The sequence below is a fragment of the Poromitra crassiceps genome, assembly GCF_964638095.1.
Source record: "Poromitra crassiceps genome assembly, chromosome: 6".
Lineage (NCBI taxonomy): Eukaryota > Metazoa > Chordata > Actinopteri > Beryciformes > Melamphaidae > Poromitra > Poromitra crassiceps.
Genome location: NC_139627.1, coordinates 38,521,895 through 38,545,057, shown reverse-complemented (window position 1 = coordinate 38,545,057; position 23,163 = coordinate 38,521,895). Strand labels below are relative to the sequence as shown.

At 45.1% G+C, this 23,163-nt stretch overlaps 2 protein-coding genes across 2 annotated transcripts; one reads left to right on the top strand and one right to left on the bottom strand.

Moving 5' to 3' along the window:
* Positions 1-328: 328 nt before the first annotated feature.
* Positions 329-11,390, bottom strand: rpl24 (ribosomal protein L24). Its single transcript, XM_083638383.1, has 6 exons — positions 11,350-11,390; positions 11,148-11,223; positions 9,091-9,201; positions 6,732-6,868; positions 3,629-3,692; positions 329-453 (listed from the first exon to the last, which is right to left on the bottom strand). Exons 1-6 carry the CDS (start codon positions 11,352-11,354, stop codon positions 373-375), a joined length of 474 nt encoding a protein of 157 aa, XP_083494509.1. The 5' UTR covers positions 11,355-11,390; the 3' UTR covers positions 329-372.
* An 879-nt stretch (positions 11,391-12,269) lies between these two features.
* On the top strand, positions 12,270-21,659 carry cep97 (centrosomal protein 97). Its single transcript, XM_083639381.1, has 11 exons — positions 12,270-12,373; positions 15,293-15,435; positions 15,545-15,703; positions 16,271-16,372; positions 16,483-16,596; positions 16,739-16,905; positions 17,001-17,165; positions 17,874-18,055; positions 18,219-18,885; positions 19,547-19,622; positions 20,559-21,659. Exons 1-11 carry the CDS (start codon positions 12,337-12,339, stop codon positions 21,087-21,089), a joined length of 2,343 nt encoding a protein of 780 aa, XP_083495507.1. The 5' UTR covers positions 12,270-12,336; the 3' UTR covers positions 21,090-21,659.
* Positions 21,660-23,163: the final 1,504 nt, after the last annotated feature.

Sequence of the window (23,163 nt, the reverse complement as noted above, 5' to 3'; positions counted from 1 at the left end):
ATGCATTGACCGTTGATGTGAGCAAGTGTCCAGTTTTGGTTGTGGAGAGAAGCTTGAATGTTTGGTCATTCTTGAGTGCTGTAAGTGGGCAAATGAAATGTGTTACTTTGTGATGTCACAAAATCATGGAAGTCAAAATGGCTCGTTTGGAGGGGGGACCATGTGTTTTGAGACCAACCTGGCTATATAGCACACCAAAGTCCTTTCTAATCAAAGAAGCAAAGGAAATCTTGTTTTACACAAGATGAGAAATACTGGTTCGGCATGACTCCAATACAAACCTCAACAGAATACTTCACTTGATCTTGTTTTAAATCACCACACAAACTATGGTTTAACCAAGAAAATTTATTCACAAGGAAGTACACAGCTTTAGCGTTTTCCGCCAACACGGGGTGCGTTCACCTTCATGGGCTTTGCGATCTTGGGTTTTGGTGCAGCCTTGGTAGGGGCCTGCGGAAGGAGAAAGTACAAAAACCCATTACCAATATTGCCAGCATTTCATAAAATAGAAACTAATATTAATTTGCTTGATAATCCAATGAAGACTGGGGAAACGGAGCAGGCAGAGAAGTAACTTAACAGTATGTGTACAGGTTTAAGAGTCAAGACCCTTCATGCCTGCAGTAGCACCAGATCCAAAAGGAGTCACCGCCTGCTATTAATACAGGCTCTGCCATTAAACAATTTAGTCTGCTTTTGGCAGTAATAAGGAACTAAGTTAAGTAAGTTCTAGAAGCCAATTTGCAGCTGGCAGCAAGAACGACTTCCTACTTCCCCAAGTTTTTCCTGATCTATAGTGGAGCTGACAATTTTCCAGACAGCGTACTACTCATAACCGTACAGTAAGCAGCCCAGATTCAACATTAGGATTCATGCAGGAGACAAAACATCTGACATCGCTATGGTCAAATCTGGACATGGCCCCACTGTACAACAAAAAGTTTACACTAACATTAAGTAACCCATTTCTTTCTAGTGTCCACAAATTCTTGATGGTGCATATTATTCTGAGATGGGGTTTTTTGCCCCACGACAGGAGGGGCTCTATGGCAGTGGTTCTCAACTGGTGTAGCCTCAGGACCCACTATTTTCCTTGTCATAAAGTCGCGACCCAAATTTCAGATTTTTTTTTAAACCACTCAAATTTATTGCACAAAAAATAGCGCATTAATTTAATACACAATGCCTTCATGCACTGTTATAAACCTCAAATGAACAAAAAAGTGCAACAGAAGTGCAACTAGGGCTAAAAACCAATTGAAATAAGGCAGACTTGAATTACAGGGCAGGCCTATATGTTTTTAAATTTAAACAAGTCAAACTGGTCATGCTCAGAAAGTCTTATTGAATGAATAAGACAGTATGAAATATGAAATAAAAGGCAGACTTATCTTGAATGACATGCCTATATGTTTTTAAACAAGTTAATAATAATAATAATAATAAAACAAGTTAACCTGGTCATGCTAATCCAGTTTCAATAGTCTGAATTTAACTACCAAAAAGGCAGACTTTTCTTGAATCACAGGCAGGCTATATGCTTTTTAGTTAAACTGGTCATAACTTTTAATTAAACTGGGGCCATGCTAATCCAGTTTCAATCATCTGAATTTAACTAAAATTAAATATGAAATGAAAAGGCAGACTTCTCTTGAATTACAGGCAGAGCATATGCGTCAGCTTGTTAAACAAGTAAAACTGGTCAGGCTAATCCAGTTTCAATAATCTGAATTTAACTCAAATGAAATATGAAAAAAAAAAAAAAATTGGGGCCAATGTCCGCGACCCAATCAAAACGGCCCCGCGACGCGACCCACCAGTTGAGAAACGCTGCTCTATGGTGACATTGTCGGTCACTTGAAGTGTTCACCACTTTATGGGTCATGTGAGGCAGTTACTCTTAGTCTTGCTTCACCATGGTTGAATTTCATCCTTCCATCAACCTTCAAAATTTGACAAACTGTAGTACCTGCAGGCTGTGCACTCAAGTCTGCTTTTTATTATTAATTAGACAATATCAGAATCACCAGGATCTTTTACTTATGAATATTGTCTTGATGAATATGAAAGTACATAAAAAGGCTGTTATCCTCTTCATAAAAACACAGATGTTTACGTCACTTGCCCTTCAGCAGATAACAGAATATGCACTAGGCTAGAACACAAGAAAATACATCAAAGACTATGCAGATTTGGACACTGTTCTTCATCAGTCCTCAGCAAATTAAACATTCAGCCTGACCAGGACAAATCTTGTCTCACCAACATCATCTACCTGTGCCTTGCTTAAAGGAACGACAGCAGTGGATGACGGGATTGCGTTTCTCTTTCACTTGCCCTAGTCTCCTCTAGAGAGAGTGTCGTCAGCGGAGGACCAAAATACGTGACTCATTAGCCAATGAACAGCCAGGAAGGGGTCTCGCGCTACTTTTGAATGCTAAAATAAAGCTGATACTAACGTACAATTTGATATAAATAAAAAATAAAGTACAACACAAACTGTCCATTTTGCTGCAACTCGTGCTGCTTAATCGAGGCCCTTACTTCCTGGAACTCTTGAGTAAAAAAAATGGTCCATTGGAGTGAATGGAGATTAGGCATGGGTCTATTTCTGGTTTTACCGGTCCGGTCACGAGCTTAAACCGGTTTGATTTCATGCAAACCGTCTGAACCGACATGTTTCATTATGCCAGGAAATGGCAATAAATTACAAGGCAGCCTCAGCAACCTACGTGTAACGCATCGATAGGGCTAAATCCAACTTGTATTGCATTAGTTAAGCAACATGACAACTGATTATTAATCTAATGTTAGTTATGTAAGGGATAATCAACGACCAGGTGTGGATTAAACTATTTTAATGCAGGACGTGGAGGCGACGTCGGGTGGTTGCCTCCGTGAAGCGCATTAAAAAAAGTGGCAAAATTCGGTATACCGGTTAGATTCGGTTTGGAGAGCAATACCGAACCAGTTTTAAAACTTTCACACGACCCATGCCTAATGGAGATGTCGCGACACGGCTCTGACTTGCCCTATCCAGATTTGCCAAAGCAGCCTGAGGATTCAAACTGTTGACTTTTCAGGCACATGCTTGGGTCTTTGTCTTGTGGGATTGTACATATTCATAACAAAAGCCTAGTGGGACTGTATTTACGGTATTCAAAAGCCTCCATGGGGGATGACAGTGAACATTTTAAAAGTAACACGTTTTAATTATGTGCCAGTGTTCTGTGACTACTAGTTGTGGTGGAAATTAACATCAGGACATACAATTGCAGTTCAATGCTGAAGCATGTAGGAGAGTATGGAGGCTGGCCAATGGTGAAATGTCAAATAGACGTCATGGACCAGTACTATGATCTCCATTGGCTCTATGGCTGCAGGTGTGGAGTGAGCACTGCTGCACAGACTGTAAAACACAGTCCTGCAACAATACATAACACAGACCAACACTGTGCACACCATCCATCTGCAGCCAAACATAGTACATTTTCAGTGGTTGTAGGTCACAGATGACATGTGTCATGCTCATTTTTGAAACATCCAGCTAGTGTCACTATGAACCATAAAAAATGAACCAAACAAACGGCATCTATATACACATATATACAAAGGGAGAGCTTACCTTTGTACTGGGGGCAGAGGGCTTCTTGGTTGCCTGCTTTGCCTTCTTGGCCTCCTTGGCAGCCCTGGGAAATAAAAAAACAAAGGGTGAAATAAACAATGAAATAAACAAGAACAGCGTCAGCAATCCTTTTGCTTAACGAGGAGCTCAACTTTGAATGTCAAGGTTGTACCACTTGTACACTTTTTAAACAGCATGTGGTAAACTCCATTGACACTTTAACATCGCCTCTCAACCCATTCAGCTGCTCCCCCGAGAGCGGGCGTTTCAGTGGATAAACTCACTGTCACAGGCTGCCGGCCAGGCACACTGGACACTTAAACCAGTAGATTGACCTGACATTGTCTCTAGGGTTGTGCAATGTCAGGAAATGATCCATCGTGATTATTCCACAGTGATCCATCGTGATCCACGATGGCATCGTCATTGGCGGGGGGTGGGGGGAATAATTAATAATTTATTAAGTCGCTGCGGTGCGGTAATGCCATTCATTGCAATGCGTTCATTACAACTGGACAGCTGAGCTCTTCACGGAGACCAGCGGGCTTCGATAGGCTACTATTAGCCTCTGTGCTAACAGCACAGAGCCAGGTGACTGAATGAAGCAGTGGCTCTCACTACCAACAATTTGAACGGCGCAAATAACAAAACATTAACGTTACAGGTCCTCACCAACAACGTGTGTGTGTGTGTTGAATTTAACTAGCTGGCAGTAAACTGACTCAATTACTGGCTGATATAACGTTAGATTCGCGTGGGCTTTTGAACCTAATGAGCGATTTGACGAGAGGAGAGTTGAGAGAGAAACACAGCTGCTGCTGCTGCTGTAGCCTCAACGCGAGACTGATCAGTCATTCAGACTGATGCGTCTAGCGTTGAGGCTGCTGCTGTGAGCGACTTCAACTTTCACTTTGGAAACAGGCGAGTTAAATTCAGTTGAAGACTTGTACTCACTTTGGGTTGAAAACAGGAAAGAACGTGAAGTTTCTTCTTTGTCAAAGTGTTCGCAACAAAAGAACTGACTTCTCATGCGCGGGGGACGCCCAGGCGAGTTTAAACAAGCGCTCCCAGTGCAGAGAAGCACTAGAGCGGAGGGGGGGGGCTTCTCTGAGTCTGAACTGGGCGCGCTCGTTTAATGCCGCCGGCGCGTCCCCCACGCGTCACGGTGAGTGGACTTGGTATTTTTTATTATTAAAACGTCACAAATTTATTTCGAACAGATAATTAATCACGATGATCCGATGTAGACGGCTCAGAGGTCGATGGGGGGTCGGCCAATCACGATGGTCGATGCCAGCATCCATAGTGCCAACCCTAATTGTCTCCAATAGATAAACTGTGGCATCACCACGATATGGTCATGGCTGGATAAACACTTAATCAACATAATCACTGTATAGAAATTGAAAGTAATGTTACCTTTCTGAAAAACACAACCGTAAAAATTTGGGCTGTGTCAAAACAGCGACAGTTATCAGACTAGCAATGGAAATACTGCGATTTACACCGTTCACAGGTGATCCGATCAACAGACAGGTAGCTTGGAGGATCGTTCTATCGGCTAAACTAAACGGCTTGGTAACTTTTAGACCAAAGAAAAAGCCGGTAGTTTGCGTCATGGGCAAAATGTTGAATCTATTCTGGAAAAAGAATTAAAGGGGCCATATTATGCATTTCTTAATTTTGTATCATATGTTGTTACAATCTTGGATGGTCATATTAAACATGGGCTAAGCTTCAAATAAATATGTGAAAGTGTTTTAATGTTACCCCCATGAACCACCCCTCGCGCCTATGAACTCTCGTAGACGAGATGACATGGATTTATGGCGATTTTGTGCGAGAACCATAATTTTTGTGACGTCAGTAAGGACTTGTTACCCTGGCAACAAAGCGTTGCCGCCGGCCGGCGCGCAGCGCGCGCACGCTAGCTCCCACCCTTCCCCTCTCTTCCCTGTTCTGTGTTTCAGTAACCCGCGTCACCACTCACCAGGCTCTCTCTAGCCTGGCTGTCTGGGACTAACACAACAGTAGTCTCATGGAATAACGGATTCCAGACCGCAAAAACAAGGAGACGACATGGAAGTGAGCCAGGATGTAGGACTGAAGTGGTAAGTTCTGAAAATATGTGTCTCATTCCAGCATCGGTCCAATGTGCTGCTAGGAAGCGCTAACGTTACTTACCGGCTGGGTAACGTTAGCACTTGCTATTATGTTAGCCTAGCAGCACAGCTGCCTTATAGACATATGAACAACCGATGAATGACGAAAGGCACATATTTTCCGACCTTGTAACGTTAGTCCAACTTGCTGACTTCTCCAAGTCCTCATTTTGGTTTGGTCCGTGTAGCCTTTGCTAGGAGAGGCACACTATAGTCACAAGCATTTGGGAAGTTAGCTAACTAGCTACATTAGCTAGTGTGAAGCTCCCGGGGCAGGGTGTAACGTTATGCAGGCCGTGGTAATAGAATCTCTGCTTGGCCAGCCACCGAAGGAAATGTCCGGGTGCAGCCCGGCCTAGCGGAGCTGTAGATAGCTAGGGGGATGTTGATAAATCAATTGATAGCTTGCTTTATGTCCAAGTCACGTTTTTCATCGATGGTCAAATTCGTTTTGACAATCCGTTGCTCGTTGATATACCGTAATTGTTTTACAACTACCCAATTTAGTAGCCATAGCAGAGATCGCCTGTCTGTTTCTGTTATGCATGACTATCTATCTATCTATCTATCTATCTATCTATCTATCTATCTATCTAGATAGATAGATAGATAGATAGATAGTCAGACAGACAGACAGTCTCGCTTCTACAGCGATAGCTCTCTGGGCAGAAGTTTGCAAACGCAAAAACTCCTCGCGCTGCCCACCTGGAGTATTTTCCGGAGGGTGGGGGTTCAGGGACAGGACCTAAAAACAGAGCGTTTCAGACAGAGGCTGAACTGAAGGGGGCAGTGAGAGCCAGTACAAGATAAACTGAGTTTTTTAAACTATGACTGATGCAATAAGTTACTCTAGTGGAGGCCAACAATAAAATAATAATACATTATATTAGCAAAATATGGGCCCTTTAAGTAAAAACCAGGTGGTCAGATTCTGCCTTTACCTGATAGCCTGCTCCCGCTGGGCCTTGCGGACCTCAGGCTTCTGGTTCCTCTTGGCCATGATCTCAGCCAAGGAGGCCCCAGTAATGGCCCTCTGGAACTTCACTGCACGGCGGGTACGCTTCTTTGTCACCTCTTCCTGTCATGACAAGTTATGAAGAGGCCCAAATTATTATGTGACACAAATTATAAGAAGGTAAATTATTTTAGTTATTTTTCTGTCCTACATATAAGTGGTGGGAACTGCTCTCATTACCACAATAGGACACATTTTACTGCACATGTGGATCTTTCACCAACACCTTGATCACTTTCAGCTACAGTGAACATTTTAAAAGTAACATGTTTTAACTAGAACGGGCTAAATTTGCTGAAGCAAATTTGATTGTGCTTGCTCCCCCGTGACGCTCCGCCCCCCTTGCACCGCCCCTGCCTTAGACCCCGGCCTCCCATCCAGTATCAATACAGCCCCAATCGGCAATGTGTAGCTAGGACGTGTTTAGGCCGTTGCAAGGGTGTATTAACTGGATGCTATGGTGTTTTCGGCTCATCGGTATAGGGCATTCGTAGATCGTTGCTAGGGTGTACTAAGTAGTTGTGGGCGGGAAATGGGCGGGCCTTTGTGAGTACAAGCGGGAGGAGCCAAGGAAACCAGGGCAGAAAGAATTTTGATCGTAGAAGCTATGGTTCCAAACTTACAAACCAAAACGTAAAGAGGGCAGCTATAGCGCCACCTTGAGGTCAATTGGTATAATTTTTTAGGCCAGATTAGAAGAGTACTCTATGAACCTATGTACCCAATTTGGGAACAGTCGCTCTTACAGTTTGTGAGATACAGCTACTGAATGCTGCTATAGCGCCCCCTATAGGCGAAATGACACCATTTTATTTTTATCAGCTCAGAGTACATATGTGCATACCTGGACCAAGTTTGGTTCGGATCGGACAATGTGGTCCAGAGTTATGGCGGTTTTTGTGAAGTAGGCCCCACCCACCCCCGCCCCCTACAGGCCAAATGACACTTTCTTTTGTGAAATCAGCTCAGAAGTGTCAAGTGTCATACAAGAAGGAAGGCTGGCCATAATTCCAATGAATCAGCACTTCCTGCCGGCCTTCAAAATAAAACAATTTAGAAGGGACAGGTTCTGAATGCTGCTATAGCGCCCCCTAGAGGCGAAATGACAAAATATTTCTCCTATAGGCTCAGAGTACATCCGTCCACACCTGTACCAAGTTTGGTTAGCATCGGACGATCTTTGTGAAATAGGCCCCACCCACAGAACTTTGGAGGTCGATTATATCGCAACGGTACGGAATTTCAAAAAAACGCAAAATAAGTTTTGTGCGGGACAGTCCACACACGCTCTGTGATGTGGTTTGGTGAAGATCGGGCGAAATTTGAAGGAGAAATAGCGAAAAAACGCTTTTCGACAAAATTCAAAATGGCGGAAAATCTAGTTAGACGGAAATGGGCGGGGCCTATATCAGCAGATGCGGAATGACCCAAGGAATCCAGGGAAAAAATAATTTTGAATGTAGCCCTTACGGTTCAAAAGTTATGGACCAAAACGTAAGGACGGCTGTTATAGCGCCACCATCTGGTCAAATAGTGGAATTTTCCCGCACAGAGTAAAAGGTGACTCTGTAAACCTACCTACAAAGTTTGGTAATAGCAGGTCATACGGTGTCTGAGCTAGAGCTAATTTAATGCCAAAGATTTCGAAACCCCATTCAAGTGAATGGAAAAAAAAATCGTACGTTAGCGCGAATATCGCGAAAACCGGCGAACGAAACCCTTAGCAATCCAAATGCACACGATTCCTCAATGAGCCGCACGTTTTGATGTCTCTCATGTCTGTGTAGTGTGAAAACTGTAGGAGAAATGGCGCAGCAAACTTTTGACCAGAAGAAAACAGAATAAAATTAAGTATGAGAGATTCTAAGATTGTGCTTGCCTATCTGCAAGCACAATAATTATGTGCCAGTGTTCTGTGACTACTAGTTGTGGAAATTAACATCAGGACATACAATACAGTTCAATGCTGAAGCATGTAGGAGAGTATGGAGGCTGGCCAATGGTGAAATGTCAAATAGACGTCATGGACCAGTACTATGATCTCCATTGGCTCTATGGCTGCAGGTGTGGAGTGAGCACTGCTGCACAGACTGTAAAACACAGTCCTGCAACAATACATAACACAGACCAACACTGTGCACACCATCCATCTGCAGCCAAACATACATTTTCAGTGGTTGTAGGTCACAGATGACATGTGGCATGCTCATTTTTGAAACATCCAGCTAGTGTCACTATGAATTTCAAGACCTCTTGCTATTGCAAACACACAACTTGTTACTTACAGACTGGCCCTTCTTATGCTTGCGCCTGTACAGGACAGTCCAGTTGATCTGTCTAGGGTTCCTCTTGGCCAGGAAGGCAGACTCACACTTGGCATTCAAGAACTGGAACACCTTATGGAGACATGCACGAAAAAAAGTTGCAATATAAAAGGTATCCGATAGGAATGCATCATAGAACTAGAACGGGCTAAATTTGCTGAAGCAAATTTGATTGTGCTTGCTCCCCCGTGATGCTCCGCCCCCCTTGCACCGCCCCTGCCTTAGACCCCGCCCTCCCATCCACTATCAATACAGCCCCAATCGGCAATGTGTAGCTAGGACGTGTTTAGGCCGTTGCAAGGGTGTATTAACTGGATGGTATGGTGTGTTCGGCTCATCGGTATAGGGCATTCGTAGATCGGTGCTAGGGTGTACTAAGTAGTTGTGGGCGGGAAATGGGCGGGCCTTTGTGAGTACAAGCGGGAGGAGCCAAGGAAACCAGGGCAGAAAGAATTTTGATCGTAGAAGCTATGGTTCCAAACTTACAAACCAAAACGTAAAGAGGGCAGCTATAGCGCCACCGTGAGGTCAATTGGTATAATTTTTTAGGCCAGATTAGAAGAGTACTCTATGAACCTATGTACCCAATTTGGGAACAGTCGCTCTTACAGTTTGTGAGATACAGCTACTGAATGCTGCTATAGCGCCCCCTATAGGCGAAATGACACAATTTTATTTTTATCAGCTCAGAGTACATATGTGCATACCTGGACCAAGTTTGGTTCGGATCGGACAATGTGGTCCGGAGTTATGGTGGTTTTTGTGAAGTAGGCCCCACCCACCCCCGCCCCCTACAGGCCAAATGACACTTTCTTTTCTGAAATCAGCTCAGAAGTGTCAAGTGTCATACAAGAAAGAAGGCTGGCCATAATTCCAATGAATCAGCACTTCCTGCCGCCCTTCAAAATAAACCAATTTAGAAGGTACAGGTACTGAATGCTGCTATAGCGCCCCCTAGAGGCGAAATGACAAAATATTTGTCCTATAGGCTCAGAGTACATCCGTCCACACCTGTACCAAGTTTGGTTAGCATCGGACGATCTTTGTGAAATAGGCCCCACCCACAGAACTTTGGAGGTCGATTATATCGCAACGGTGCGGAATTAAAAAAAAAACGCAAAATAAGTTTTGTGCGGGACAGTCCACACACGCTCTGTGATGTGGTTTGGTGAAGATCGGGCAAAATTTGAAGGAGAAATAGCGAAAAAACGCTTTTCGACAAAATTCAAAATGGCGGAAAATCTAGTTAGACGGAAATGGGCGGGGCCTATATCAGCAGATGCGGAATGACCCAAGGAATCCAGGGAAAAAATAATTTTGAATGTAGCCCTTACGGTTCAAAAGTTATGGACCAAAACGTAAGGACGGCTGTTATAGCGCCACCATCTGGTCAAATAGTGGAATTTTCCCGCACAGAGTAAAAGGTGACTCTGTAAACCTACCTACAAAGTTTGGTAATAGCAGGTCATACGGTGTCTGAGCTAGAGCTAATTTAATGCCAACGATTTCGAAACCCCATTCAAGTGAATGGGGAAAAAAATCGTACGTTAACGCCAATATCGCGAAAACCGGCGAACGAAACCCTTAGCAATCCAAATGCACACGATTCCTCAATGAGCCGCACGTTTTGATGTCTCCCATGTCTGTGTAGTGTGAAAACTGTAGGAGAAATGGTGAAGCAAACTTTTGGATAGAAGAAAAATAATAAAAAGAATAATAATAAGTATGAGAGATTCTAAGATTGTGCTTGCCTATCTGCAAGCACAATAATTAGTAAAGTAATTGGAAGTAACCCTCATCCTGTCACTGAGGAGCAACAGGGAGAGGAAGCTAGCATTAGCAACTGTGTAACGTTAGCTGTTAGATGGAGTTTCATGGGAGCCGGCTAGGCCAAAAAACGTGACCGTAAACAGGGTGTAAAGGCGTAACTTCACACACACAATTATAATTGTTGTTACATCTAGGAACTTGGAAGCTCACAACGCGGCGACAAACTGGTGTCCGACACGAAACGTTACCTTTCCGTCTATCCTGGCGTATCGGCGGCCATGGCCGGGGTATATTTTATACCCGCTGAAACTGCACAACTCGACCCTGAAAATGACAAATGTTGAGCATCACTGAAAGAAGAGGACACCACTCTTCACATAAGGACGATAACATAGAGATAGTGTTTGTTTAAACGTTGTGATGGCAATAGATTTGACTCCATAAGCTTACTTCATGATGGCGACGAGAGGGCACAAAACCGGAAAGAAAGATGACAGATACGGAAGCGGAATTGTATGACCCATGACCCGTACGGCGTATGATTTATAAATTAACGGCAGCGGTTGTTTTTAGTCCGTCAAATTATTGTTAATAGTTTAAATACATATATAATGAATATTCGCCTTTTTATTATTTTATTCGAAATATCATGAATCATCTGGCTGACTACGGTTGCCTAGCAACGCTAACGCGAATATGCCGCATTCATGTGCTCCTCGGATATATCGTATTTACCATGGGTGACGTGGTAATTACGACAGGACCCCGTTCAAGTGCTCTTGGTCGGAAAGAGCAACAAACATAACAACACTTGTTTCTTCTCGTGGCTGGTGTTGTCTTACTAAAAGCAAGTAGTGGGTAATTATGGTAGCTACATAGGCCATAATGTGCAACTACTAAAATAAATAGCTACTATGACAGAATAACAAAATATATAACTTTTTACAGTCAATTGATGCCATGGACTCCATACTTCCCGCCATTGTTGTAGTCTCGAATCCTCATACAACGTCGGAAACTCCGAAATTCCCACTGGTAAATACTACATAATGTGCTCACAAGTCGTAAATACGGTAAATCCGATATATCCGAGGAGCACCTGAATGCAGCATGCTCCTCTTGCGTCGATAACATGTTAGCTAACTTCACCATAAAAAAAATCTTTGACTACTACAACCTGACGCTATCAAGTAATAGCGCGCTGAAAGCAAACATTCGTCGTGATTATCCAAAATGTGTAGTCTTTTCAGGACCCGAACCACCCGAACACATGCCCGAACACATCAATGATCAGTATACCCAGCTTGAACTACATTTCCCGGCACAGCAGTGGTGCTGTTTGAACCTCTCGGTCCTTGTCAAGCGACAGAAGCTTCCACTGCGGAGTTTAGCGGAGTTTACAGTTGATAGCTAACGCGAGGTGTCTGAGGCGTAAAGATGGGTGTATCAGATTTGAAATTTGATACAGACGCAGGTGAGTTTTCAGTTGGACGTTTTCATCAGCCAAAAGTATGCTTGTTTGTTTACGTTAGCTATTCCGATTTATTGTAAAAACCCGCAGTGAGTGTTGTCGTTAGCTAACGTTAATGCATTCACAACCAAGGGTTTCACAACGGCCAGCATAAAAACATGCTGTCAGTCCTCTAGCTACATCAACGTTATATTGCTGACTAGCGTTAACGTTAGCTGTGAGAAATATAAATTGCACCCGCTGTCTATTGCAAATATATTGTAACGTGTTTGGGTAATCCAGGTATTACCTGTAATGTGATGTGCAACCTAAGTGTCTGGATTGTAGCTAGGAACTAATGTGTGTGGGTGTGTTCCTAGGGGAAACGGAGTATATAGGACCAGCGGCCGCTGTGCCGGGTCAGTCAAGCTATGGAGTGAGCGAGACCGGGTGTTGTGTCTAGAGCTAGCGTTGTGAAGCTAGCTGCTAGGAGCTAAAGGAGCCTGTGAATAAAGACCCTGTACCAACTACAACTCTCCGTTCTTTGGCGTATCACCGATACGTTACATTGGTGTCAGAAGTGAAGCGGTAACGCCTGATTTCGGTCGAGAGGGGAGAGAGTGAGGAGGAACGGCGGAAGAAAAGTTGGAGATCAAAGGCTCGAGCGACCTAGCTGTAGCGAGCTAGCTGGGTGAGCTAGCTGCTACGAGCGCCACGTGTGATGGTGCGCCTAGAAGAAAGCCTGTCGGCGAACGGGAGAAAAGAGGGGCTGACGACAGAGATCAGCTCGGTGCTGGCGGGCATGGAAGCCCGCTTGATGCAGGAAATCAGAGGGTTGTTGGAGACGATACCAGCCTGGGCAGAGGGGCTTATGGAGCTGCTACGAGAGGTCGCGCAGCACGGAGAGAAGCGAACGGAGGAGCCACAAAATAGACTGTGTTGGAGCTGTGGAGAACCGGGCCACGTGGCGAGGTGGTGCCGAGGCGAGCCCGGGAGACGGACCGGGTATGCGGGACAACGACATGGACAGCAGGGAGCCTGCTGGGCATGCGGCGCGATGGGACATTTAGCCAGAGAATGTCAAGAAGCTGTCGGGGATTGGAGGACAGCGAGAGAGGAGAGACAGGTGAGGCTTTGTTGGGCTTGCCAGTCGCCTGAACATTTAGCTAGAGACTGCACTAAGAGTGTGAACGCTGGAAGAGACACACAGCCGGGGGAGCAGCCCGAGCAACAAGCAGTGGAGCGGCCTGAGCAACAAGCAGCGGAGCAACGGGGCAGTACAGAGCCGATTGTTCTGGGCAGGAGAGTGACTGTTGAGCCGGCCCAGGCTAGCTGCTCTGGAGCGGGGATCGTTTTGAACAGCCAGAGGGAAGTGAGCGACATCACCTGCAATGCTGTTACAGTCGGGGGAGCGGCGCTCGTGTCCCCGGGGGAGCGAGAGGGGTCAACGCTGGAGGAGCCGGCCCAACCATGCCGCTACACAACCCCCACGGCTGCACTGCAGAAAGTCGAGGTGGAGATCGACGCCGATGGTGTCCGCCCTGCTGTCCTCAACACGCCGCCCCCTGGGGGAGCGGGACGGGAGGACGAGCGAGTGCAAGACCGGGAGGATGAGAATGTGACGATGGAGGATGTCGATCTGGAGGAGTGGATACGCAGACAGGCGGAGGACGCTAGCGTTGGACCGGTGCGCAGGTGGGTGGCGGCCGGATACCGGCCTCGCCTGGAGGAGATATGCATGTATTCAAGTACCACGAAGGAACTGTGGGAGTTGTTTCCGGACTTGAGGGTGAGAGAGTCGGGGATTCTGGGGTTAGATGGGCGCGGGAAGAGTGGCAGCGTCGTGGTGGTGCCCAGCTGCCTGCGGGGACTGGCGCTACGGGGGGCGCACAGGGGCCGCAGGGGGCAGGGGCATCGAGGGGCTGAAGAAACACTCAGCCGCCTTTGTCGAGTTTTCTACTGGGTACAGATGAAGGGAGACGTAGAGGACTACTGCCTTAGCTGTGTCGACTGTAATGTGCTTCAGATGGGACAGAAGCTTTAAAAGGGGGGATGGAAATAGTGGTTGAAGTGAAGTGGGATAATGTGAATAAGAAAAAGGTTTAAATGAAGGTAATGAAAAAGAATGATGTAAATGTTGGGGCTTGTGTTAAGTGAAAATGTTGGGGAAAAGGGTGCTAATGGGAAGTAACTAAATGATTGGAATGGGAATGTGAATTGAAATGTGGGTTGAATTTAAGGAATGGGAAAAGAGGGAAGAAATGAAAAGAATACAAAATGTTGTGGGGTGGTGTGTTTTGGTACAGGGGGATATGTGTGGGTTGTGGGTGTCGACGTGGGCGTCGAGCTAATGTTGGGTGAGGAGTATGTAACGTGTTTGGGTAATCCAGGTATTACCTGTAATGTGATGTGCAACCTAAGTGTCTGGATTGTAGCTAGGAACTAATGTGTGTGGGTGTGTTCCTAGGGGAAACGGAGTATATAGGACCAGCGGCCGCTGTGCCGGGTCAGTCAAGCTATGGAGTGAGCGAGACCGGGTGTTGTGTCTAGAGCTAGCGTTGTGAAGCTAGCTGCTAGGAGCTAAAGGAGCCTGTGAATAAAGACCCTGTACCAACTACAACTCTCCGTTCTTTGGCGTATCACCGATACGTTACAATATCATATCGCATCCGATAGTTTTGATTCCATGTGCCCGTGTATTAACGTTAAAATAAGAGATAATCAAATCTGCAAAACCGCTATCTAATTGTCCTTTCCTTTATCCCCAAACGTGTGTAATTGTTGGCAGATAGACTTTACATACTTAGCTACACGGTGACTAGCCTAACGTTACTTTTCTCCTACTAGTGTCTGTGTGCTCGGCTATGCACACTTATAGTCATAGTGTTGAGCAACATGATTATGGATTTCCAATCTCTTCATTCTCCTTCTTTAACCTTCAAGGACCCATAGTGGACCTTTCAGCCCAAAGCATGCAGAAGTTGGATCCCACTTTCATCTGCTCTGAGGACACACACACTCTCATCCTGGATCGCAACCACATCATGAAACTGGACCATCTGGAAAGGAGTCCAGGCCTTCAGCAGGTGAGTTAAGCTTCTTCACTAGGTGCTAAAATATGTTGTAGCCTACTAGTAAATACAGTTTCCGGATTCAAATGTCTTATTATCTGTAATGTTATGTCTTTGTCTTTAGCTATCTGTAGCCAGTAACCGTCTGGTGCGAATGATGGGTGTGTCTCGGCTAACAGAGTTGAGAGTCTTGAATCTCCCTAACAACAGTATTGGCTACATTGAGGGGCTGAGGGACCTGCCACACCTTGAATGGCTTAATCTGTCTGGTAACAATGTCAAGGTGAGGGGAGGGGGCATCAATGAGGGCACTATTCTTCTTCTCATATACGTACTAGGTAGGTATTATCTTTTGTGTATGATTATGACAAAAAAAATACATAGGGAATGTCATAGCATGTATGAAGTCATTGGTTTCAGCCTATGTAACCCCGTTATACAACAATTCGTTCCGGCCGAGAAATTTGATTGGACAAGAGGGATCCTAGCCGCGCTGATATGTCACGATAACATCACGGGTGCTTCACTGTGTGTATATCACTCCGCTTCACAGCTGTTGTAAACATTTCCTTGATTAGGCTGCGTTCAAACAGCGCTCACACCCAGGGACAACGATATGGATTTAAGCTTAATTAGGAACGGTAAGCTGAAATCGTCTGTGCTAACCTCAAAGTAGCTAACGTTAGCTTGCAGTCGGCAAACTGCATTATCTTCGGCACTCAGCCTGCGGCCTCGTGCCTATGACCGAATCACAGCCGTGACGATATTAGCCAACAACAGCACTCCCTCTCACGTGATATATTGCTTAAATACAATACAGGTTTCACTTATTGTGTACTCTTTCATTCAGGTAATTGAACAACTTAACAACTGTGTTTCCCTTCAACACCTGGACCTGTCTGACAATAACATATCTAGCATTGGTGATCTGACTAAGTTGGTAGCGTTGAAGGTGAGTATTGAAGGCTCTGAGGTCTAAAAGTGTGTCAAAATAAATAAATGCACTCATATGTCAGTTGCTTTTATTTGTCTTGGGTTGATTTGCTGTCACTTTTTTGACAGACACTTTTGCTCCATGGAAACAGCGTTACAACACTTCGTACTGTTCCTGCCCACGTACCAACCCACCTATCCATTCTCTCCCTGGCAGAAAATGAGATAAGGGATCTCAATGAAGTAATGATCTCTTCCCCTTAATTAAAAGGCTAGCACTGATATATCTAATTGATTTAAACGGAGGCTTATTACAGTTGGATGATTTCTGGAAGTGTTTGTTTTCTCTCTGCATCCTCCTCTTTTATTTCTGATTGTTCCATAGGTGTCGTACATGGCAACTCTCCATGAACTGGAGCAGCTTTCCATTATGAGCAACCCTTGCGTTATGGCGACCCCCTCATTGCCTGGATTTGACTATCGACCGTATATCATGAGTTGGTGCCTGAGCCTAAAGGTCCTGGATGGCTATGTAGTTTCACAAAAAGAACGGTTTGTACACTTCTACCCTGTTGCTAACTCAGAAATGCAGGAATATATTGAAATGTTTGAATCTTAATTCTTGTGTAACATCATTATGATTTCAGGCTCAAAGCAGAGTGGCTGTACAGTCAGGGAAAGGGTCGTTCATATCGACCAGGTCAGCATGTGCAGCTGGTTCAGTACCTGGCTACTGTTTGCCCTCTGACCTCGTCCCCGGCTTTGGAAACGGCAGAGGATGCCAAGCTTGAGAAGATCCTGAGTAAGCAGAGGTATGAGCTTGAACCTCGACAGTGATACAGACACACTTGTATTCTCATGATCTTTACAGGGCGGACTTGAAGAGAGACTAATGGGCTGTTCCATTTAAACTGGGAAGTGGGACTGTGATGGTTCAAAGGTCATGAGCTCCGACGGTGACGTCACCTGTGCTCCGATTTTCTCTGCCGAACTCAGAGGAGCCTCAGCAGCCCCGACCTAAAAAATCCAACATGGCTGCTCTGCGCATCAACAGTAGTTAAAATCGTAGTAAATACTGTTTATTCGCACTTCTGTCTTTTTTGTGTCTCATTAAATCATTTGTACACACAGCACTAACTTCTATCTATGTGGACATATTGCTGCAGTGTTTGTATGTGCAAAATACTGTGAAATTTGTTATCAATTGTTATTGCTACCAATGGCTAGCCTGGCTAGAGCTAACCCTGGCTGGTTTTCTGACTGTTTAAATGGAACGACAACTCGGGTGTGACTGTGACGTCACTCAACCATGAAATAAATACTTCACTCCCAGTTTAAATGGAATGCGCGATTAAAGTACAATGTAGTGCTACTATGCAACATGAAGCTCAAAACACAAGACCATCAACGATGCTCCTCAGATCAGATGTGGTCAGTCTGGTCACCCTGCCATATATTCCCATACATGTAAACATTTAGGTGAATGATTTCCTGGTTGCCTTGCCCTCTTTGTCTCTCAGGTTTCACCAAAGGCAACTGCTCCAGCAGACCCAGGGAGGCTGTCACAGCCCTCCTCGTCCAACTCAACTAGATGTGGAGACACACAGGCCTCAACATACAGTCCCACCAGGGGGCGCCAGAGAGATGAAAGAAGCCACTGCACCTGCACCAGCCACTGCTCCATCATCGATCAGGGAGACCGGTAAGAGATATCGATAGGGATGCTTTTCCTATGATATTATTTAATTTATTCATTACTGTAGTTCTCTTCATTCTTGTGATATAGACGTTTCTCATAATTGTGTCTGATTATTATTATACAGTCTATGGTCTGTCTGCTGGTAAATCCCCTTATCTTGCTGTAGAGCCGGCCCTGCAGTTCAACACCTGGATGAATGCTGACTCATCCCACCCCACAGTGCCTGTGATTCGCAGCCCTAGGGCTCCAGAGGAGCGCATGTATCTGGAAGATGTGCAGACAGATGAAGACAAACTCACCAGCAGCCTGCTCTCCTCAGAGTCCACCTTTCTCCCCTTCACTTCTGACCTGGAGCCGCAGCCGACCCGCTCCGACAGCGAGGATGAGACGGAGACGTTTGAGCCTGACTCCCTGGCCCCAGAGTGCCCGGGAAAGCTCAATGCCGACAAGATGCATCGTTCACCTCCAGCGACAGAACGAGAGAGGGTGATTGTGGAAGAAAAAGCCATTTCAGCTTCAGGTCACCGCAGCAGTGCTTCAGCCACATCAGCTGGCCTGCCGGGGGCCAGAGGTCGCCCATCACAAAGTGACCTAGAAACATCTTCTGACTGTGGGAAAGTGGAGGTGAAAGAGGGCCCCAAGCAGGAGGAAGCGGTGATGTGTGCTACTAAATCAAGTTTGTTGGAAGCGGACAGTGCAGCAGTCAAAATCCAGTCGTGGTGGAGGGGGCAGTATACTCGCCATTGCCACACTGTAGCTAGAGAGGTGCGGCGTGAAATCCGCCTGCGCAGGATGCAAGAGCACATCGTCTTCCTGTCAGGACAGTTGGAGAGGTAACCGACAGACCATCAGCATTTTCTCCTCATATTTTGGTCAAACAGTGAATATTTATTTGTATTGTTGCTGATTTCATTTATGGAATGAGACTGGCCGTACATTAATTGTAGTAATTTCATAACTAGTCTCGCTGGCCAGCCTCCTTTCCCTTCCGTCCGAGGAGTCTGGTGCCGCGGAAACAGGCAACTGGGATAAACCCTCCCCTGCTCTACAGCTGCTCTCCCATTGGAGCGACTGTTTCGGTGGCAGCCGGATGTCCGCTCCCGGCTTATTACAAACTCTGTCATTGACCATGTCAATCAGAGCGGTTTCCGCTCCCTCCTCCCTTCGTGTCGCTGTAAATAGTGCCCTGGAGGGAGCAGTGAAAACAACAACGCTAACAAGCTAACGGCAGAAACCTACACGCTAGCTCGTTGCTACACGCTGAAAATGGCAAATTGGATTGTTGGAAACTATTTTCCAAGGGCACTGCCACTAAGCGCCGCCCATCGCAATCCCACTATGGAGACCTGCGGCGCCAGACTCCTCGGATGGAAGGGAGAGGAGGAGGCTGGCCAGCGAGACTATTTCATAACTGATGTGCACATAGTTAGATTTGATGATGATGATTGATTAAGACAAAAAATACAAAAAGATAAAAATGTGTATTGTGTGTAGGGTGCAGAAGCAGTATGAGGAAGAGAGGCTACAAAGGCTGGTTCAGGAGGAGGCTGTGAAGTTTCTGTGGAAACAGGTTAGTGAAATCAAACCCATACAGGTTCATGCACACATTCATCACAGCTCAGTCACAGTTGGTGATCTTTTGGGTTTTCAGTTTAATTTCCTAACCATCGCAAATTTGCAATAGCTGCAACCAGATATGCACATTTGTGTGACATCATACACTCCATTGTGATGTCAACCACTACATTGACATTGATTTTGTGGACCAACATTTTGTGGTGGACAAACCAAGAGAGTGACTTATAGAGCTGGGACCATGACACAGCTAAAAAGATAATTGCCTCCTTTCTGTTGATGATGTTCGTCAAGGGAAAAGTGAATGGGATATTAGAATGGGGATTTCACTTAAATGCATAAAATAAGGTCTGTGGTTAACAAAAGTTTATGGGAGCGTGGATTTGGGTTCAGCAGGATAATCTTCACAAACGTGAATAACTTTTATGACTTTCGGAACATAAATGCATTTTTTTTAAACACGATTTTTAGAAAATGCTTCAAAAGGCATAAAAGTGATTAACGTTTGTGAAGATTATCCTGCTGAACCCAAATTTGCGCCCCCTTAAACTTTTGTTAGCCACATACCTTATTTGATGCATTTTAAGTGAAATCCCCATTCTAAAACCATAGACTTTTCTCCTGACGAACTAAAATGGCAGCGATTTCTGGTTAAGTTTACAATAATATGTCATCCCTGCAGTACTCTTGGCTTGAGCCAGAGAATGAGTTTGCCCCCCCCCCCCCCCCCCCCCCCCCCCCACACACACACAAAGGTGCACCCATGGTGCATCGTCTCCAGTCTCCACCCTAGAAATGAGCGCACAAAAGCGCATGAGTTTGAACACACCTCAAAAAGCCCATGGCGCATCATCTCCAGAGTCTCCACCTTATAACATGAGCGTGCAAAACTTCTATTTGGTTTGACACTTGTTCTGTCCTCTCCATGCAGCTCCAGTCCATGCAGCAGTGGCAGCAGTCTGTTGAGCAGCAGCTGGCCAGCGTTGCTCAGGCTGTGACCCCAGCTCAAACCTCCGCTCCTGGACTGTGTGTGCCCGCCTCACCTGTTGCCTGCAGCACCGCAGACCCGGCCTGCACAGACGTCTCCTTCCCAGACTCGGGCTTCCAGTCCACGAGCGAGCAGCAGGGGGCGCAGGAGGACAGCTTCCTGAGCAGCGGGACGGCGGACTCTCTGGAGACGGTGCGGGCATTGACCCTGACGACCCCGGTTCATAGTGCCGGCGTCGGTGCAGACAGTCCAGACTGCAGTCTGCTAGAGCAGTACCTCTCCTCCGTGCAGCAGATGGAGGAGGAGGCTGAGGAGGGAATGGCCAGTGACAGAACAGAAACACCTCAGCCTTCCTCACCTCTCTCTCCCAACAAAACAGACCAGTCCAACTCCGCCGCACAGGACGGGATGAAGCCAGCAGACAACAAATCAGAGGCGCCATGCACACAGGAGGCCTCTCTCGCTCTTGTCTGAGTGTCCACACTTGCTAAGCAGCTGTACAGCCCTATGCATACAATTTCTGCATTGACTTTAGGATCGAGATGCGTCGCTAGCTCAAGAAAGTTTGAGCATGTCTGGAAATTGCACTCATCTTGATTGACACCTACAATAACATGTACTTACAGTAGTTGCCTTCGTTTTTCAAGACTATGGTCAGTTAGCTGAACCCAGAACAGGCTTTGAGGTGCAATGGTAGCTTCCTGTGAATGTAAGTCTAGTTTATTTCTTTTATACTTAACTACATGGATCTGTTATTTAATGGACATTTTGTCTTCATGTGTACAGAAAATTATTGTGACTTTGCTTAAGAGGGTGTTAGTGACTTGGAAGGAATCCCTCCCTTTATCGGTTTATCTCTACTTTTACTGATGAAGAAGACCAAGCAAAAAATAATGTATTTATGTTTGCGGATATCCAATTAAATGTTGGTGAGAAACTGCAGTAAACCAGATTAAGAGAGTCACATGTTCTGGTTGAATTGACGATGCTCCGATATACTGTACATGAGCAACAGCAGGCATTTGTATGAACAACATCCCGACATCTGATGGTTGCAAGAAAAATGTAGTAGCACCATTTATCTCTAACAAAAAATTAAATAAATCCACCTTTTTCTTTTTTTTTCAAATCTCACATGGTGTCGCATTTGATATTGATGGAATATTTTGAGCACCGCATAGCTACAAACTATAATTGGAGGAACAATTTGGGGTAAACTAATAATTTCTACACAAATCTCTTCTATATTTATATATTGAGTTATTGAGCTGATATAAGTCACAAACAAGGCCTTGTACTTGGAGCATCAGATTATTGATCTTTTGTTTGTGTGTATAACATTCAACATATTGACGAATTCACATAAAGTTACAAACAGCATTTGACAACCTGGCCAATTACCATTGCTCACCTGAAAAGACATGGAATATTATTTTAACATTCATGAACAGTGCTACTGTGCTTTCACCTCACGCAGCTTTCTTCTATGAAAGTCTTACAGCGCGAGCACATGTGAAATACTTCCCTGCGTAGCTACTGCCGCCTACTGGTTAAACCTGGTAATATTCCCACTAAAAGCACTGAGATCACAGGCGCTCTGTTGAGTCACACAATACTGCTTTAATACCCAAAGAAATATGAAAATAACACAAAAAAATGTACCATGGGGGGGTCTCCATTAATTCTGAACAAACTTATGACTGTACCATAACAACCATGGCCCAACAATAATGTTGTGATGACGTCTTTCAGTGATGTCCAGGACAGGTCCGACAGGCTCCCTCTCCACACTCCGGGTCACATGCGACCTGCGACGACATTATTGTATTAACTACAAAGTAACCACAGAGCAGGAGACCTAGTGTTATTAGAGTCCAACATGTCTCATTAAGTGGATACGAGGAAAGGAGTTTTTAGTTTTAAGATATCTTTATTACATTCAGGCATGAAAAAGGACACCCATGGGTCCTTCACAGATACAGGAAGTGACTGGAAGTTCGGGCAAAGACCGTACATTGATAAGAAGTGACAACATAAGCGCAGCAGCAGAGCTACGCCTCCGCCATTTTGGCCCCTAAGGAAACTAGTGAACCCTCAGGCAGGCAAGGCCACACAGCATTTACATTTGCTGTAAAAATTCACCGACTACAACAGTCTATCCAGACCATTTCTAAAATCGAAAAAACAAATGTCAATGTAGAATTTGCATTTGTATAAATCTATAACAAACATTCAAGTAAATGTTAATGTAAAAATGTAGCAGATAGGCCTGGAGAGACTGAACCTGGATAGAAAAGTTTAGTGATTGTAATTTGAGATAGCATACATCTTCGTCATTTCTGCAGTTAATAGAAGAGCTTATTTTTCAACTTTAAATTCTCCTTCACAGTCATGGTGTCCTCTCTGCATTGTGCTGCTTGTTGTTGATGCAAGGCATAGCAGATGATGTCATAAATATTGTGACATCATCAGTAACATCACTGATGATGTCATAGACATTGTGACATCATCAATGGGACACAAATTTAAACATCGCAATTACAGTGAC

Bases quoted from the DNA above. Each gene is read 5' to 3' on its own strand.
- cep97 (XM_083639381.1), top strand. From the start codon at position 12,337: ATGGGTGTATCAGATTTGAAATTTGATACAGACGCAG. The intron at 15,436-15,544 runs GTGAGTTAAGCT...CTTTGTCTTTAG, and splicing joins GGAGTCCAGGCCTTCAGCAG to CTATCTGTAGCCAGTAACCG. The intron at 16,906-17,000 runs GTTTGTACACTT...TTATGATTTCAG, and splicing joins GTAGTTTCACAAAAAGAACG to GCTCAAAGCAGAGTGGCTGT.
- rpl24 (XM_083638383.1), bottom strand. The intron at 9,202-11,147 runs GTAACGTTTCGT...TGTCTCCATAAG, and splicing joins ACGCCAGGATAGACGGAAAG to GTGTTCCAGTTCTTGAATGC. The intron at 454-3,628 runs GTAAGCTCTCCC...CTCCTTCCGCAG, and splicing joins CCTCTGCCCCCAGTACAAAG to GCCCCTACCAAGGCTGCACC.